We start from the raw sequence: 20,082 nt of genomic DNA, 5'->3' as shown, positions 1-20,082 counted from the left end.
CTATTTATTCTTTTTCTTCTATGTAAAGCTAAGTACCTCTTTGATATGGTTTGTGTAATGACAATTAAGTATTTATTTAATTTCATAAATTCTTTTTTAAATTTTTTAATAGAAATTTAAAAATTAAATAAAGGTAATAACTCAAATTTTAAAATTTTGATAATAGAGGTTAAATTATTTTAAATATTAAAATATTTAAAATATTATTTACTTATTTGATAATATTATTTTATTCTTTTCAATAAATAATTTTAAAAAATTTGTCTCTTAAAATAATTTTACAATTTTTAATAAAAAATTTTGGTTAACCCCTAAATAACCAATTTTTTTTTTTTTTTTTTTTTGTGAAAACTCAACTTACAAAAAATCAACTTAAATAAACTGTTAGTTAAAAATGTATACGAAACTTAGCATAAGACCACCATCAATCACTCATTTACTCATCTCCAACTCCATCTCCCTATTTTGTACATTCATAAATTATTCACAAATGAAATAGCATAAAATAGAGTTCAGTTTTCTCCCTCGCACTGTCTGCCTCATCACTTCATCAACTAATTACTAACTAACCCATCCTCGATCTAGACACCAACATTCCTAGAAATCCACGGAAAGCACGCGCCACCTCTCTGCTGTTCGAGCGCCGCCACGTAAGTCCTCACATTCTGTCTTACCATCCACTAGTCCCTTCGGCGGCCCACTTTCATTACTCACTGGAGCTGCTTCTGAATTTCCTCCCCAAGTTCACTCATTGACTTTGTCAGCGCCCGGAAGGGACAGACACAGTGAAGTTACAAGATCGTCGGACCACGACGTCGTCTCGCTCTCGGTCTCGGGCAGCACATTAACGTTAACATTGGTACCGCCAGATCTCGCCACAGGTTTGTATATATTACTACTATTATAACTATTATTCGATGACAAACCAGGCGCGCTAGAATCGCTGACGTCAGAGCCCGATGGACTACCGGGCCTCATATTCATATATATACAAACTCCCGTAGTGACGGCCACGGGCACACCCGATACATCGGTCATCGATCCTTTCAACGGCGGACAATTTTCTCCCAAATCCCCACAGGATTCCCTGTTAAGGAATATGCAGGGAATATACTCTTCAGTTAGCTAAGGATGGTGATGTGGCAGTACAAGTCAGCGAGTTAGTTATAGGTTTGTTATTCAGCTCAGTTCGTTAGCACGATTATGTTACTTAAGCTCATGCATTTGGCGTGTATAGAATATTCCAGATGTAGATATAAAACGCCTTGTAATCAGATTCATTGTTAATGAGACTTACTGATTTTTACTTCAATCAGAACTTTTCTCGGCAACCAAACAATACAACTTAGCTAAATAAACTTTGATTTTCCCACCCATAACAGTTCCCATTATCGAAGAGCACTAACGTTTTAACGTCGAGTTCCAGTGATTCTCAGTAGCGTTGTCGGTTCGGCCGTTAAGAATCTCCACTGCATTTTCCTTAGTATTTCCCCTTACCCACTCCTTCGTGACGTGTAGGACAAGGAGCGTCCGCTCCCCCATCCAATCACTGCTCACTTTGCTAAGAAGTTAGTGTGTTACGGAGGTGGAGCGGTGATTGCTTTTGGCTTTTGCCTCATCATTTTGAAATTTAACTTGGATTAGCATCTAGGTGAACTATTTTGTATAAATTTAAAAAATTAAAAAAAAAAAAAGAAAGAAAGAACGCAGTACAAGTTTCAAAACTAGCAAAGTCTACGTTTTAATCAAATTTCAAGGGAAATTGATGAAAGTTTTTGGAGCGCAAGAAAATGAAATGTTAATGGTCGTGAGTAGATGTAGCAATATAGATCGTGACATGATTACATGATGAGATTTGACATAATTTTTCCAAATTTGGGTTGACTTAAATAAACACTATTACTAAATAGATTAACAATATAAGTTGTTATCGTACCATATCCGTGCCATCGCCTAAATGTTAACTCATTTTGACATAAATATCAATTAATATATAATAATATTATTGAAAGAATAACTAATGTCTATATTTAGCCCTAAATCAATTATTTATGCCATAAATGTATTTGGTACTTTTGTCATGTCAACATATTTAAGAATACTATTAATATATTTTAAATTACTTTTTGACATTAAATGTGTTAATAAATAAATAATATTAGCGTTTTGATTTTTTGACACAATTAGTAAATGTGTCTTATTCATAATAGATTAAATTTGACTTGTCACAACGACATGAATTATCACCCATAGTTATGTGTGGATGAAAATGAAATTTGTCTATTTTTACTATTTCTTAATACAACGTAAGTGATTGTGTCAATCCAACCGTTTTACAAAAGATTTTCTCAAAATTTCTGCAAATAATTATTGAAAATTTTGTCTTTCGCTATATTGAGGAAGTAACGTTTATTTTTACTGGTATATTTACAATTAAATGTTTATTAGGTATAACGTAAATCAATTGTATCATGAGAGGAATATAACTACTCTGCCCAATTTTGGGTGCCGGTGGGCTCGCGAGATATTTTCAAACATGAGGAATTTAACTGAATGATTTGGTATGTGGTTTACATAAAATTTAGGCAAACTCCGGGACTTGACTGTAATATTACTGCATGACTGGTCAAGTACAGCCTGTAAACCTGACACCACCCTTAAAGAATCTTCACCGACACGTGGCAGCCACTATTCGTTCTCCTAACCAGATAATATTTGTCGCTTCCGATCTCCATGCACAGGCCGCCGGATTTTCCTGGTCCAAATTTTAAGAGTAAATAAAACTTAAAAATTAAATTTTTAAGAATTAGAAAATGATGTTAAAAAATTCATAATAAACCCGTAGAGAAGATATGAAAGACAGCACTGTAGCTGTTAGTTAGTACTCGTAGTTTCATAACCAATTACCTAATACCAGTCTGTTTTGTTTTGTACATCTGTTAGTTTTTCTCTCATTGTTTTATTTTATTTTTATTTTTATTTTTATTTATAAAAAAAAAGGTCGTTTGACGACAGCTTTCTGTTTGGTAGTGGTAGGCACTGCCATGCCAATCCACGAGATTTTGCTCGCAATAAATTTGGGTGCGAAGCAGATTTTTTTGAAAAGTGCAGGGGGTACGTGTCCGCTCTTCTGCCTTTTTTAATGATTCTAATTTATGAGAATGATGGATGGAAGGCTTCAAAATACGGTTCAAAGGTAGGGGACTGGCGACGTACCTTCTTATCCAGAGGCTCAATTTGAAAATACAAAAATTAATTAAACGTCTGTAATAATAATAATAATAATAATAATATATGTAGCGGCAACTTTTGTAGTCTAATCTAATAGACGAACTTATGTAAATTGGGGTGTGACACCAACCTCTTCAACTTAGAGCATTATTTATTTATTCATTACATAGAACATATCTACTTATTTATAATTTTTCAAATGTCTCACTTGTGCCAAGGGATAACATAATAAAGACTAATCTATAATGTGTGGTATCATTATTGATATATTTCTTTATTTTAAAATCTAGTGACTATAGGTGCATGTTATTAGTTGGTTTAATTACTTAAATGTTTTAAACAAATAAAAATAAATTTGATTTCTTATAGTACTTAATAGACAATTAAACGATCGAGTGACTATTATTTAAAAGCAAATCACACATTGTAACAAAAATTAACTTCAAAGTTTACATAGACGTGGACGTAGGGTCAGCTGTTTTATATATACATGAAGTAATAGATTTATTCGACGCACGTGACTTTCATCCGAAGGTCGAGTCTCCTTAAATGGAAAGTGGTAATTGCCTTAACGAGATACGTGAGAGCAATATTCAGAATAAGTACCGCATGGGTAGTTGCCTAGTTGGACTAATCCCGGAGGAAGCTAGGGAAGTACGGTGACAGATTTACTTTATTTAACTCACGTGATTGTCCACATCATTACATAGCCTCTACTCTACTCTACTCTACTCTAGGATGTTTTCCTGGCATTTATCTTTTTCTGGGCTGTCACTCACTCGATCCTTGGCAGAAAATTCCGTAATTTGCCGGCATGCAAAATGTTCCACAAAAAATAAATCATTTTTCAAAATATCCATCACATTATATATTTTTAAAAAAGTTATTATTTTCTTTATTGATCCTTGTTTTTAATTGGACCGATGTTTTTAATTTCTTGGTATTTGAGAGAACGCAGATCCCACAAATACAAGTCTACAAATATCTTCCCCAAAAAAAATTAAATGGCAGTGATAAATTGTACGATTCCAGCAATGAAGTTCTTCATTCATTGCTTCATTTATTAAAAAAATGAACGTCGTTTATTAAGAATCATGCACAATAACTTTTAATCAATTTTCAAAAATTCTCGAGCATAAGATTATTCATTTTAATGATAACAAGTAAATTTTTTTAAATTATTAAATTACACACCCATGTTTTTTTTTTTTTTCCACCATCCTCTCATTAATTGAAATCAAAATTAATTCTTGTTTTCATTGTCACATCGTCGCAGAAAAAGACATTTATTTGAAGAAAAAAAAATTGCAAAAGGGTGAAATTGAAAATGAGGCCGAAAAGCCCTGCACCGGCCAGCGATCTCCTCACTTCTCTCTCCTGACTTATTAATATCCCCAATTTTACTGCACGCGAAGCACGAGTTGTCGCGAAGTGAGCAGGTGCAATTTGAACCACATGTTGAATAAGCCTTATTAGTTGGGAAGCTCCATCTTATTAGTTCACACAAGCTCCGGCATCTCACCACGTAATCATATTAGTTGAAGCGGCCCCCACCGGCATTTTGTCGTTTTCGCCTTACGTGGCAGATCCATACGTCACCGTTATGTGCCCCACGCTTTGAATTAAAGAGAGGAAATAATTTTTTTTTGGCTTCCTCACCGAGATGAACGACTGTCGATGGATTGGGGATGCCACATGGTGGAGCGAGAGGAGTGTTGCCAGCTATAACGCAATTGCCGCTTTCGGTTTTGTTTATTATTTTTAGAATAATTTTCAGTTTATCGAAAAAGACAGCATCTATCATGGGGATTCGTTATGGCATGATATTACCTAATAATAATATTGATGCCTTTACCTTCGCCATCCCATGATTCACGCTCTCTGTAATCCGTATGCATCCATGGTACCATATATGTACGTATATATGTATTATATAAAAGCGTTGTAGAGTTACTCGTATTTTCTAATTTCAGATTGGTTTGTTATTATTTAAAGCTTAAACGATCAATTAATTCAAAAATCTCCTATTGAAATTTGTGAAATTTTGCGAAATTGTAATAACTTTTGATTAGCCAATTAACTCCTACCATGCCTCCAAGTGTGCTCAGGTATTTCGTTTTAAAGTTTGATTTTTATTTTTATTTGTAAACTGTGCTGCGTTGCAGAGGAAATTGTACCATATAAAATCCCGACGACAATCTTTTTGAGCTTTTTTCATTTTAACTCACGCTCGTGATTAATTTAGATGCTGGACGGCATTGAAGCGACCGTTGTCTATTAGTTATTAACTAGTTTTTTATGGGCTGGTTGGTTGTGTGTTATAATAAGACATCATAGCCGTTGCTTTGGTAACTTGGTGGCTGATGATCTTGAGCAGACTCGTTATTGGCTGATACTGAATGGCAAACTGAAAATAAAAGATTTAGGATTGCATTTATTTGTCTCTATGACTTGCCATTTTATAAGAAAGAATAGTACGAAACCAAGCCATTGTTCTTGAATTAATTTGATATTTACTTTTCTTATAACATCTCAGTCTACAAGATCAGGCACTCTGAGTCAAAGTAATGGACTCGGCGGGGTTGTGGCGACAGGCTCGCCTTATTGCAGAAAGAGAACACCAGCTGCGCATTTGTAACGACATTTCTTCTCCTTAATCCAATTCTTTTTGCTGTTGACTGTAGCTATTTAATAGTGAGTGGTAGATCCTTATATGTTGGATTGGTCAATTGCTTGTATAAATTGAGGTAAAATTCATGTGTTGGTACTAAAATTTAGGTCGACAATAAGGGTTGTAAAAGATTTTTTTTTTTTTATTTAGATAACATACTGTAAGAAAGTTTAATATATTTAGAAATAAAGAGTTTGATGATCGGAATCCTATAAAATAATAACTCATCAGGGGTCGCTAGGGGTTACAGGCATAGACCCTCCGATACTTAAAGTCAAAAATCGAAAGCGACATAATAACAAATGAATAACAAGAGAGATAAAGAAAGAGAGTAAAAGAAAATGCTTGAAAAATATTGTATCTAGTATCCCCTCTTTTGGTGTGACTATTTCTCCGCATCTCTTTTATACTTGTACCTTTATTGATACTGTATGTTTGAGTGGTGACTTCTTTATACAAGAGAAAATAATCAAAAATATAATTAAGTTGGAAAAATTTTATCTATTATCTGGTAGGATTTGAGTTTGACAAGAATTAAAAATTGCATTGCTTTATCCTATTGAGATTAAGACGTGTTTTAAAATGTGGGTCGTTTATATCTTCGGATTGAGTTTGGTATGGGGCATAACACAATGCATACTTGAGTTAGTGAATAAATGTTTCCTGAATTGCACAGAGTTGACCTTGAAGCCCTTAACAATCAGTCCTTAAGTTTCCTATTTCCGGGTTGTAGTTTTTGTTCCTCCTACTGAACACAGATGGCGGAAAAGCAGAAGAAATAGGAGTTAATACATGATCTCTTTATCCATGTAAAGACACTCCATGATATCCGTCCGACCTTTTTTTCTTTTTTCCCTTTTTTCGAATTTAAATTTGAACATATCTGCTTGCGCTGAGCCGCTGAGATTCATCAATGGTGAAACATAAACCATCACCGTTACCAAATGGATTCCTCTAATAACCGTAAACCGCTACATACCCCAACCATACCAACTAACACCGAACTATCTTTAATGTTTAATTTCAACTACCAACTGCCTTCTATAAGACTGTTTGACAGAGTCATCTTCTACCTAGCTGTCTATTTTTTAAGTGAAACTCAAATAATTATCTGAAACTTTGACCAATATGAATCTTCCTTTTGTTCAATCTATAACCACCAGTAGTATACATAACACCAAACCGTTTCAGATCATTGAAAGGGCAACATAAAAAAGAAGGTACATATCGTCAGAAAAACGGATCAGTATTTGCATCATTAAGCTCACAAATAAAAGAGAACTGAAAATTTAGTTACTCCATTATAATTAAGGTCCCTGATTTGGAAACCCTTGCTCCCTCTTTACATATTTTCCAGATGAAATTCGAACTTGAAAAACATTTAACCATAAAAACTGACAACATCGGTAAATAAGACAACTTCACTAACATTTCTAAGATTTTTTTTCCCTTCTTATAATTATATATATATATATTTATTTATTTATTTATTTTAGCAGATAGTTTTGTCCACTAAATCTAACCAACAGGCCATTGATTGATAGAAAATCCCTCTCCCAGTTTCTCCATTCTTTCATTCATTGCCCATCCCTCCTCCCTCCTTGTAGTCTAGTCTGTACACTCATCGAAATTATTTCCCCTAAACAAGAGAGATAAAACACAAGCCTAGTTTTTTTTTTCTTTTCACTCTCTCTTTTCAAGTTCTATTTGTCATCTCATCTCTCGTGATTTTTTTTTTTTTTTTACTCACTAACCAGTCCTTTGCATGGCAACATTCCTTAAAACCCCATCACCGCCCCCACCACTACCGTTATAACACGCGCCACCTCTCTGCTGCTCAAGCGCCGCCATGTACGTCCTCACTTCCTGCTTTATCATCTCCTGCATCACAGCCATAAACTCTTTACTAAACCCCACTAATCCCTTCGACCCACTGTCACTACTTACTGGAGCCGGCACCGAAGCTTTTGCGTTCACTGCCTGAGTTGACTCACTCACTTTGTTTGAAACTTCTGAGGAGGAATCCACACCAGGAAGGGACAGACTCAATGAAGTAGGAGGGTCATTAGACGACGACGTCGTTTCCGGCTCGGGCACCACATTCACGTCCACATTGATACCGCCAGATCTCGCCACGGGTTTGTATATATTGTAATTCGATGACAAACCCGGCACGCTTGAATCGCTGACGTCGGATCCCGATGGACTACCGGGGCTCATATAAAGTCCCGTGGTCACGGGCACACTCGATCCCGCACTCACCGATCTTTTCAATTTCAACGGCTGTTGCTGAATACTATTCCCAAAATCCGCATCGTATCCATTACAATTCAAAAAAATACCGTTCTCTGTCAACATCGAAGAGCACTTACGTTTTAAGGTCGAGTTCCAGTGATTCTTAATCGCGTTATCGGTTCGGCCGTTGAGAAGGCGCGCGATGGTGGCCCACTTGTTGCCAAACCGAGCGTGGGCTCGTATGATCATCTCGTCTTCTTCGGGCGTGAACGCTCGGTGCTCGACTTGAGGTGACAGCTGGTTGCACCACCGTAGCCGGCAAGACTTTCCCGATCTTCCGGGAATTGATTTGCTGATTAGAGACCAATTTCTTGGGCCGTGTTTTTGAACCAGCTGCTGTAAGGCTTCGTCTTCTTCGGGGCTCCATGGACCTTTGATCCGATCCACTTCTCTTCTATTAAACGCCATTAATGAACAATTAAAAATAATTTAACTTCAATGAATGGGTGTTGATCATGCAAGAGAATTTCAGTTTTTAGCTTCGAGAGAGGTGGTTCTTTTTTCTTTTTTAGCCCCAGAGGAAAGACTAATGTCCAGAGGGCTAAGCTGAGGAGATATTTAAAGGAAAGACAAAGGTAACTGGGAGAGCCGGTGGTAATTGGGATTACAAATCGTTATAGGCACCGGTTAATCGAGGTAAACGGTTGTTTGCTTTGGGGTTTGGGATACAGCTGGCGAGGACACGCGTCGAAGTTCAGTTGCACTGATTTACATGAGTCGCTCTCCCTTAAAATCAATCCGCCCTTTTTTTTTTTTTTTTGTAACTCTCCCGTCAAGGAGCGTCCATTCCACTTTCTTTCCTCTCAAGTGTGTTCATTGCATGGAGCGGCTCTCCTTATCAATTTGAATTTTACTTCAAATTTCAATTGGAGAGCGACTGTTAATGCTATAGAAGAAGACTACTTGTTTTTTTGTATCATGGCAGATATCTGGTTAAAGATTACTTTGTTTTGGATTTTTTTTCCTTTTTTATGGAATAATTAAAAACTAATCTTAGCAGTTAAGATAATTTGAAATTTTAGTAGTTTTTTTTTAATATTATGAGTACAAGTGCGGTGAGTGTTGACACGCTCCGCATCGGAGCGTAGTGTACTGTCATGCGAAATCTTATTCCTACAATAATTTCTCATTATTTTCCCACACTTAATGTTCTGGAAGTTAAAGAGACAAACCAAACTCTGAGAACCATAATTATCAAAAATAAATAAAACAAAAACTTTTAATATCTGAGGATAAAGATGATAACGGTTGGGTAAGGTTGATTTTGAGTCTTCGGTTTGACTGAGGGCGCCAGCCTGTATAGCATTTCGTGTAAGATTTTTCTTTTTCTTTTCATTATTATTATTATTATTATTTTAAATTAAAAAGGAAAGGCCGCACAGAATTGCTGATCTGGCACAAAACGACAAGCAGCGGTCACCGAATCGAAGATCGAATCATTACTGCTTCCTGCCAAGTCCAGCCTGTATATCTGACCCCACTTTAACGGCCTATCAAACGACACGTGTCGGTCATTCATCGTTTCCTTCACCATCAAATGCTCCTTTATTCCGGAATACCATCTGCCCTTTACCGGTACGGAACCGGTAAACGATATTTAATGCACACGGGACCCAGACACCGGGGATCTTCCCCACGTCTTCCTAAAATCCTAATCCAAATTATAATTAATTCTTGGGATTTACAAAACAATTTTAATAAGTTAGTAATCAATGAACAAGATATCATCGACAAACCGTATCTGTTTCTGTTACTAGTACATTGTACCTACTACCTAATTCCTGTTCGTTGGATACAATTTTTACGCAAATAGTTGTATATTGATTAGATTTTATTTGATATGTACTATAAAAATTCATAATAGTTGGTAAATATAATTTTAAATAATAATTTTAATAAAAATTAGATTTAGCATACTCAAAATGACAAGCAGTGAGTGATGATCATAATAAAGTATCTCACTCGACGAGTCCTAAAAACGATCTTAGCTCACTCACCTTAGCTAAAATTTAACATATTTTTCAAATTACAATAATAAATGTTTTAAAACAATTCAGTGTTATAATTGATTAACAACAATACCAAACAGAAATAAATGTTTTGAAGAGAGATTAGATGAAAAATCAATGAAAAAATTTACTTATTTAATAGTATGAAAATGCATTCATTTCTTTTGCATCGATCACAATTTATGATAGTATTGGAGTGAAACAAAATATCTAAAGAAGACCAGCGGCTAGACTATATATTGATTATTTCATCACAAGCAAAAAAAAGTACATAAATAATCATTGATTGCTTTAAATTTTAAAATTAATTGTAAGGTACAATTCTATTTAGCCATTATATTTTAAGATTAGTGACCGTTTAATTCTTATATTATGAAAAATGCTCGGAAAACCATCAACTTAACTTTCGCTACCCTTAAGTTCAGATTTTTTAGTGAAAAATCTCGAATAATAAATACCATGAGAAAAATCTAAACAAATAGGTTCCAATAGCACTATGTAAAGCTCTTCATGGTAATTAGAAACTTTCTGAAACATTTTCTTTCTTTTATGTCACTACTTGCTTTTTTCTGCCCCTTGGTCTCTTCTGGGCGGCTGCTACCAACATTGAACGGCCTCGGTCTTGGCTTCTTTGATATCGAAATATGACGTCAATTTTATGTATTTTATGAATTCATACGCAGTATTCTAAAGCTTATGATAGAGTTAATTTGTTTATCTTTGTGTTGGCAAATTCAAAATAAATTAACCAAATCGACAATTTAGTTAGAATTTTAGGAAGAGATAGGGAGGAGGCTTATGATCCTAATTGTTGAGTCTTTAGGCTTATAAATATCCCCTAAATCAATGAAGTCTTTGGAAGACACAATCATCATGGTGAGAACTTCATGCTTATCGGCATTGTCCTTTGGTCTAATGAAGGGATTGAACTGCACAATGATATAAAGACTATCGAAAACTTGGTTAATTTGATTAAAGGCACTTTGGGGTTAATTTGTAATTTAATTATTTTTTCTTTATTAATGTCAAAAAAAGAAAAGAAACATTACTGTAAAATAGTATTAAGCGAACTTTCACCCTTAATTTAACAGTATTGTATTTTGAGATATTTTTCAAAATAAAGGGATTAAACGGGTAATAATCTTAAAATATATGAATTAAACGAACTTTCACCCTTAATTTTTTAGATGAAATAGAGAATAATATGTCTAGTTCGTGACAAATAGTATGAGATTTAAACTGTGAATCTAATAAACAAGAGGTCTACTCTAAAACTAAGAGAAATTATATTTTCACATGCACATAATCGAAAGTCACTTAGACACTCAAATAACTCTGTTATTTTCAAGATTTATTTGCGCCCATATTTTCCAAAATTTTCGTATATAGATGTATGTTCTTACTCACATAAACAACGAATCATATAGCTTGACTCGAAATCAAGGCTCGATGGGGTAGCGAAAACATTGAAGAAAATAATTATTGTTGAAAAACATATTGATTATGCCTAGTATCGTATATGCGTATAATGTTTCAAAGGATATACATTTTACAATAGAAAACAAATGCATGAGGACGATTACTAACGTAACTAAAACTATTGAAAAGTCTACAAACATTTAAGTGGTACATCAACACCTTTAAGTACGAGAATTGTTGATGTATTACACATAACACATATATCAACATAATACTTTAGGAGATTGTTAATTTTTTTCCTTACTGAAATTAATTTATACCGCTTCTCGTCCACTATTTTCATAATTGCTAATAAACTCCCAACATAAAAATTTAAAAGAAAAGAGTGGTAAATTAGTTATTTATTTGATATTTTATCTTGAAAATATAAACTATATACTTAATATAAAAAAATAGTTTTAAAATAACAAAAAATACAAGAAAAGTATCTTATTATAAATTAATTTTCTTGTTCTCACCGAAACCTAAAAGAATTTTTTTTTATTTTAATTTTCGTTTATATGATTTGTGTAATCAACAATCAATATAAATAAAAGTATATTTGAAAATAAAGAAAATATTGTAAAAGTACGGTATCATGAAATTATTGTCTATTATAAAAAATAAGGAATATAAATAGTAACTATTGATTTCAGAAGTGGCGAAATTAATAATCTCCCTAATACTCCCGCATGGAGATAATGCTGCCCCTTTATGCCATATTATATTTGTCCATATTTTAAAGGAATGAAATATTGTGTTACGTTTAAGCGTAATTCGTACTATAACTTTTATGGTAAATTTAAAATTTGGAATTGTGTAGATAACTCCATCAGTTAGAAACTAATAAATCTGAATAAAAGTTTAATTATTGTAATATCGACCACTTTGTATTAAAAACATATATTGTGACCACTTTCATTGTAAAATTTGTACACAGATGTAATTTAATTTCTTCTTTTATTATGATTAATTGATAATACATCTAAAATTTTATTATTCATTGATCTTATGATATCGTTAGATACCTACTTAAAAAAATCAACCAAAATCATTCAATTCAAATTATAATTAGTTTGATAACTTTACTCAGCTATTATAAATATAACAAGTTGTACATATCTAACAATTATTTAATAACACAATAGTTAAGGTTTATGATTTATGACATGGATATATCAATTCATTAACACATGTACCGTTATTTGGAATTGTAAACTATAGCCAATGGTTGAAAACTTGTTAACATCCTTGTTAGAAGCCCCCATTTATGTGTTAAACCCTAAACTAAATACATTAATTCTCTTATTATTGAATCAATAGTGAGTAAATAAGAAGAAAGAAATAAAACATCTGCAAAATTATTTTTTTTTAGAATCGATTGTTCATGGGAAATGTTTAAAATATTTTAGAACAATGAGAAAGAAACTAAAAGATTTGGTTTCATTTCTAAATTAAGGTTTAATTTTCTTATTTAAATGAGTGTTATAAAAACTTTATATTATTTCCAAATATTTGAATTTGGTAAAATTAAAAAAAAAAAGATTTAAAAAAATTCAATGGGGATATAGATGGTGAACTCGTTAAAAAATGACGAAATTATGGTTTATTGTCCAAAATCGAAATTGACGGCACGTGAAACACGCTGGTATTGTACGGGGTCCGGGAACGACAAAAAGACAATCGTTGGGGGAACAACATGAGAAAAACGTGTTCAATTCCAGGATGCTCCGCGTGGACACTCGAATTCTCGTACACCGCCACCCCAGCTTGTAGGTTGTTTCGTTCTCCTAAATTTTTGCCACGCCTTCAAGTTAGTTGGATCGGACCCATCTCCAATTTTGTCATTTTCTGCTTGCCCAGCGGATCAAAAAAATCGCCCGTGACTGTGAGCCCCGCGCATGGAGCTAAATCAATGCTAAAAAACCAAACCCGTCAATGAGATAAGCGTTAGAGATGCGATGAAACAGAGACCTTTGCCAGCTATACCGCATTACTAATTTTTGTTTTTAATTAATTTATTTAATTTCATTTTTTTTTTTGAAATTGCTTTTCGTTCTATCGAAGCACCAAACATCTACTATAGGGATTCGTTTGAGGGACGATGATACCCGATCCCTTCACTGTCCCATGACTCTCGCTATCGTACGCTGTCTGCGTCGTTTAAGGGATGATGATGATTCCAAATTTATTCGTTAAGTATAAAGAAAATACAGTGATGATCGAGTAATCGTTGCTTTAAAATCTAATAATTAATGCGGTTAGAAAAACCCACATTCCTCGTAACACAAACCTTTAATTAGTGAAGCATGTGATCCACGCATTCATGCGACAAATATACACATACGAACATATGTATGTGTACGTGATGCCTTCTTAATGGTGATTTATTATATTGATTCCCTTTCCTTCAAAATAAAAATCAACATTTTCAGTATGGTAGGTGAGATTTGACCTAAATTAGATTCTACTGTATATAAATATGATATAATTGCATAGACTGAAACAATGCTGCATGTAACATATTTAACTCAGCTTCAATCTTATTCACAGACATGTTTTAATAAATAAAACTCAGTCTTGAAGCTTCTTTTTTTTTTTTTTTTAATAATATTATGGACATATATACATGAACGGTTTTTGTTCAATGGCACATAGAAAACTAGAAAGCGACGCATCGATAGTGCCCACCCAACCACTCCTTTCACTGTCTTTAGAGTAATTTTCCCATTATATATATAGACATTTTAATTTCTCATGAACCATGTCAACTATTCTAAGTTGGTTCTAATTTTTTAATTCCGTTTCGTATTTGCTTCCACCAAAACTTTCAGTTTCTAATAATTTTGTTGACCTTTTATACATACATACTGACATTAGTTGAAGACAAGTCAAAGGGGTTCAGGAAAACCAGCAACTCTACAAGTCTACATTCTGAATATCGGTATCTTAACGTGTAATAAGTTCTTATATCCATGATTCTCCCAGTATCAATCCTCTAATTTTTCCTTAATTTCAATTTTCCCGATAACTATATGCTATTTCATTTTTCATATTTTTGTGGGAGAGTTTCCCCTCTTCACAAGCAGATTTTTTGAGCTGAGCTTCAGGCCTAATTTTGCGAATGCTATTCATAAAATAATCCGATTATATCTTGCTAATGAAATAATAAGCTATAGGCAAAAATGTTAATTAATTATTCGCTAAAATACGCTATTTGGGCCCCCTCAAACTGTGGCTGACATGTTAAAAGCACTTAGTTTATAAGTTTTAATAAAAATAGTAATTGATAAATACTTTAAAGCCTACTTAATTCATAAACTTTTCCATTTTGGTAATATCTTTGAAAAATAAGTAGACAGATGTTTTTTAAAAGTACCTTATTAAATAACCAACTATATACTTTTAAAATTCCTATTACTATGTTAATTACTATATAATTATGACCATATTTACCACAAAAACCTACTATAAAAACCGTAACCCTAAACTATCATATTACCACAACTTCATATTACTTTGTAATTTTATTTAGATTTATATGTAACATTATAAAGATCATTAGATTTTAATTAATTAAGTTTTTATTTTTACTTTATGTAAAATTGTGTATTGAAAGAATCTAGAAAATGTTAGTTAAATTACTATATGAAAATAAATGGCAACTTAAACTTATGTCCAAATGTTGGATACAAATAGAAGGATTCTTTAAGCCCTTGAGGTATCCCTGAAGGCATGGTAAGTTTTTAGTGATAACAATATGAAATAGTAATTTAGTAATAAAATTTATTAAATGTACAAACTTCATTATTACAACTCACAGTAATCCTACCATCATAGTTTATTAAATATCTAATTGTCCTTTTGTTCAGTGACTTATTTCATTAGCTACAATAATCTCAAATTGGCTCTGAGAGTTTTGCAAGTCAAATTGGTTTTGAGAATTTTGTGACTTTTTAAAGTTAAATGTATATATTTAGTAAATTTTAATATTAAAGTGTGTCCTCATTATATCTATATTTTGAACAATTAGGATCTTTATTTTTTAAAATATAGATATTATTTGAAAAATTATTTAAAAATAGGAATAGCATTTCGCGTTTAATTAAAAAAAAAACAATACTTGGATCTCCCTTACGAAATAACATTAAAAAAAGGACCACCAAATACGTTTGAAACATAAATATTTATTCAAAAATTGCTTCTACAAAAGCACTTTTTGAGATACTTTTAACACACTAAATTGCAGACCATTCGGGTCACTATCAAAATAACAGCTTACAGTTGTAAACCAGTATTGTGAAATCATGAATGGCAGTTTGATTATTATGAATTAGATTAGAGCGGCTTATTTGCTTGTATTATATTTGATTCGGATAAAATATTTGACAAGGATGGTCAGAAGCTTTCAACTCTAAGGGGAAACTTTTCCTTTACGTTCATGCAAATTTAGATATGACTTATTTGACTGAGGTTCTGATTGTAATTGATGTTGAATAGTTATATATTAAAAATTATAATATTAAAATGTTTAATAAATATTAATGTTGTAGTTTAAAAATTATTATTGTATTATAAAATATCTATAATATATTTATTAATTTTGTCAAAATTATCATTTAAAAATTATATTCATTATATACCATTAATTTTTATTATATAATTATATTTTTTTCTACAATAATTGTATATTTTGAATTATAGCACCTTAATACCAAATAAAGTTTGAGTCGTCCGACTAATTATTACCTACACCGTTCCAAGTGTGAATATGAAAAACAAAATATCAAACTGAAGTTTTAAAGAATTATTATCATCTGACGTTTGGAGGTGATTACAATTGGACTTAATTTAACTAGTAAAACTTATTGGGTTGTACCGCATTATCGTAACAACGGGGATTAAAATTTCATTTTCTTTAACTCACTTTCATCTTTATATAATGCATGCATCAATCCATCTTTAAAAGAGATTGTGGGTGCAGTCAGTGCTTTTGCTTTTATATACTTTAATTAAGTTTCAAAGCTTAATATAATCAACTCAGTAATGGATGTCTAAATTTTGATAAATTGAGATCACGAGGACATAAAAAGATCACTTTACTTCATCAAAATTATATTCTCCTTTGTGGTTCTTTACTAAAACATTAAAGCTTATTGGCTAGTCATTCTTAAATTTATGCAAGGGCACATTGATGGGATCTAAGCAAATATTGCCTCCCACTTTGCATTGACACACACAGTTTTTTTACTTTCCAAAGCTCACTAGCGTGCGAGGTTAATTAACCACGTGATTTATTGAAGATTTAGGTTATACTAGGTCTTAATCTCATATTAATCTTCTAAATAATGGTATGTGTACAAACATTAGGATACATTATTTGTATCATAAAATAATATGTCATCAATAAAAAACGGTCAATTATTCGGTAATAATTGACTTTTTATACCGTCATTTAATGAGAAAAACTCACAATACTAACCGATCAATGACAATATCACGTGTCAAATCATTTGAGATTCAAACTTTATACACCAATTTTACAAGTATATCGTTACTCCAAGCTTTATATTAAAAGTACATCTAAAAGACTAAAAAGACAAGGAATACTATATGAAAGGCAAATGATCATTTTCAAGTACCTTTTCCTTTATTGAAATACCAAGTATTTTTCTGAACTACTTGTGTCGAGGACAAACAGTGCTTGTGACGCCCGAGTACCACGGCCTGTTTTTATTTGGGGGGAAAAAAGCGTGAAGGAGAAACAACAAAAGGGGCGGTGGATGAGATGGACATAAATAAATATGTTTATATTTGCCTGAAGTGTGACAAAACTAGTGGATGTGGAAATGGAACTAACCAACCAAGTTGATGATGTTTGTTGTAGTAAAAGCTAAAAAGTCAGTTGATGCAAACCACCGAGCGGGTCGTGTTGGGGAAAAAAAGCAGGAACGGGCACCGCCACCCAATTAAATTGAAATGGGCTTAGCCAAGAGCTTTGTCAATGTGGTGGAGCCATGTGTCACCTTACTAGTGGCCCGTAGTTAGGTAAGGAGTCATTATCCTTGACAGCCCGAAAGCTTATCTCCCACTGCCCACTAATCACTTCCGCTTCATTAACCTGCTAAATCATCATTCAAACGCTTAATGATCCATGCCGAATCACTAAACCATACCATTTAACACGTTTTTCAGTTCCTGTTTATCCCTCGATTCATATGATTATACGATATTGTTATCAAAATTAAGCTCACGTACGTATGCATGTATGTAAAGAAAGAAAGAAAGAAAGAAGTTTCAACAATATTTTTTTTATTTTATTCTTGTCCTGTAATGCCTTTTGTTGAATCATTTGGGAATGTAGGGTCTGTCATGTTTACTTATTAGGTTCCGTCTGCTTTGTTCCTTCCTGACTGCTTGAGTAGTTGAGTTCTGCTAATTATTAATTATTTTGATTTTTCTTTTTAACAAAATTGTCAATGACAATAAGTTTATACAATCCTACTTTTGATGGGAGGGAAGACCTCCATTGACCCCATATTCAATTGTGATTGAAAAAAAAAGAAATTCAGGTTGCCGAGAGTGAAAAGGGAAACAAACCAAGAGAAATGGAAATCGGAGTCTTCATGATTTATTTTGTAATTAATCTTCTGAATTGCGTCGTGACTGTTGTATTTTATTTAACTGTTGGGGAGTCGGAATTCAAAAAAGAGAGACTACATTGGAAGTGGAAAATGTGAAATCGTCTTTACCTAAGAAATAAAGAAAAGAATAATTAAAGTTTCTGAACATCGATCAATTTGGTATTGGCTGTGATTGGATTGGATTGGATTGGATTGGATTGGATTGGAGGATCAGAACAAACGAACTTCACGCTCTTTTAGAAGAGGATGTCTTATTAGTAACTTACTTACATCCAACCAAAGCCAAAGCCAAAGCCAAACCAAACCCTCCCCAAAATATCTTCGTTAATAATAATAAACGAATAAAGAGGAATATTAAAAAAATGAAAAAGATGGGATTAGCTCAAGCTGATAATTGATGTGCTTGCCATGCTACTAGTTGAACTGGTTAGCACTAATTACTTGATGATGCTTCTATTAATTATTAATTTCCACTAAAAGAAAATAGGAGGAAGAAATCAGTCAGTGACAAAAGCAATAATTCACCTGATAAAACAGATTTAAGATTGGGAGGCTCACTCTGCTTGCTTGTGGAAATGTTGTCCCCTTAGTGCGCGTCTTAAGTCCTTTTAAGTCCTCCTAGTAAAAGACAATAATGAATGAGAACAAGAGGATTACAGACACCACTATCACAGATTTTTCCTTATCTTGACATAATTGACTGAACATTGCTAAACACGCCTATCCTAACAAATTGATGGATTTCTGTCGTCCTGACAACTCATTTGTTATTGAAGTGGTTAATCCTTATCCATAAATCCTCTTAATAATTTTTAAGGCCACGACTATCTTAGAATTATTTTAATGCCGTAGAGCGATTCCAACACAACATAGCTAGAGACTAATTTTAATTCTGCCGCAAAGCTGTTTTACTGATCCATGACTATCAGATCAGACATTCAGCCTGCTTAGTTTGGTTTGTCATGCATGAGGGTGTCTGGTTAATTGCCATCTGGAGCTGGAGCTGGTTCTGGTTTGTGCCCGTTTTCCATGCTGTATATTACATTATTACTAGGCTAGAGATCGTTTACGTAACAATATTAAAAATGGAGTGCCTGAACGTGGGCCAACCACCCAATTTTTCAGGGGCTGTAAAATAAAGTAACACAACACTTAATTTTATTTTCCCTATTTTTCCTTCGGAAGCTCTGACTTGACGGTGTAGTATGTACCATTTATTCTTTTTTTCAACTTTTCTTTTTAAATTTAAATGAGTTTTGAGTATAAATATATAAATGATATATTTTTTTAATATCTGAATATAACTAACATTTTATTTTATAAAAAAAACGTCTTAAACATTATTATTTGACATCTACGTCTTTGTAAATCAGAATAAAAAAGGAATTAAATTTTCTAGTTTAAGAAATAAATAGATTTAATAGAAATATTTTTTAAATATAACATTTACTTCTTATCTAGACTTTTTTTCATTTAAATAAAAATTAGGAAAATTCACTTTTTTTTTTATTTAAATACAAATATTTGAAAATGAGATATAAGTTAGTTACAGAAACAAAAAGCAAGTAATTCTGAAAAATATATATATATATATGCCCAGCCCAAATTATAAACCATTGAGGCCTTATTTAATGATATATCTAAATCAGGTCATGGGTTTCCTTCCTAATATATGTTGATCCCATTTTGCGTGCATGACTGACAGACTCATTCATTACCTCGAAATTGTTACTATCTTAACCTCTTTAAACTCGATCGTTCTTTGAAATGGGCT

General features: G+C 32.8%; 1 protein-coding gene across 1 annotated transcript; it reads right to left on the bottom strand.

Annotated features, from left to right (window-relative positions):
• Positions 1–7,651: 7,651 nt before the first annotated feature.
• On the bottom strand, positions 7,652–8,605 carry MYB8 (putative R2R3-Myb transcription factor). Its single transcript, NM_001288927.1, is given in 1 exon segment — positions 7,652–8,605. A coding segment is annotated over 1 exon segment (954 nt).
• Positions 8,606–20,082: the final 11,477 nt, after the last annotated feature.

This window comes from Citrus sinensis, chromosome 7 (genome assembly GCF_022201045.2).
Source record: "Citrus sinensis cultivar Valencia sweet orange chromosome 7, DVS_A1.0, whole genome shotgun sequence".
Classification (NCBI taxonomy): Eukaryota; Viridiplantae; Streptophyta; class Magnoliopsida; order Sapindales; family Rutaceae; genus Citrus; species Citrus sinensis.
The sequence above is the reverse complement of the archived record's forward strand: the minus strand, read 5'-3'. Positions and strand labels throughout refer to the sequence as shown.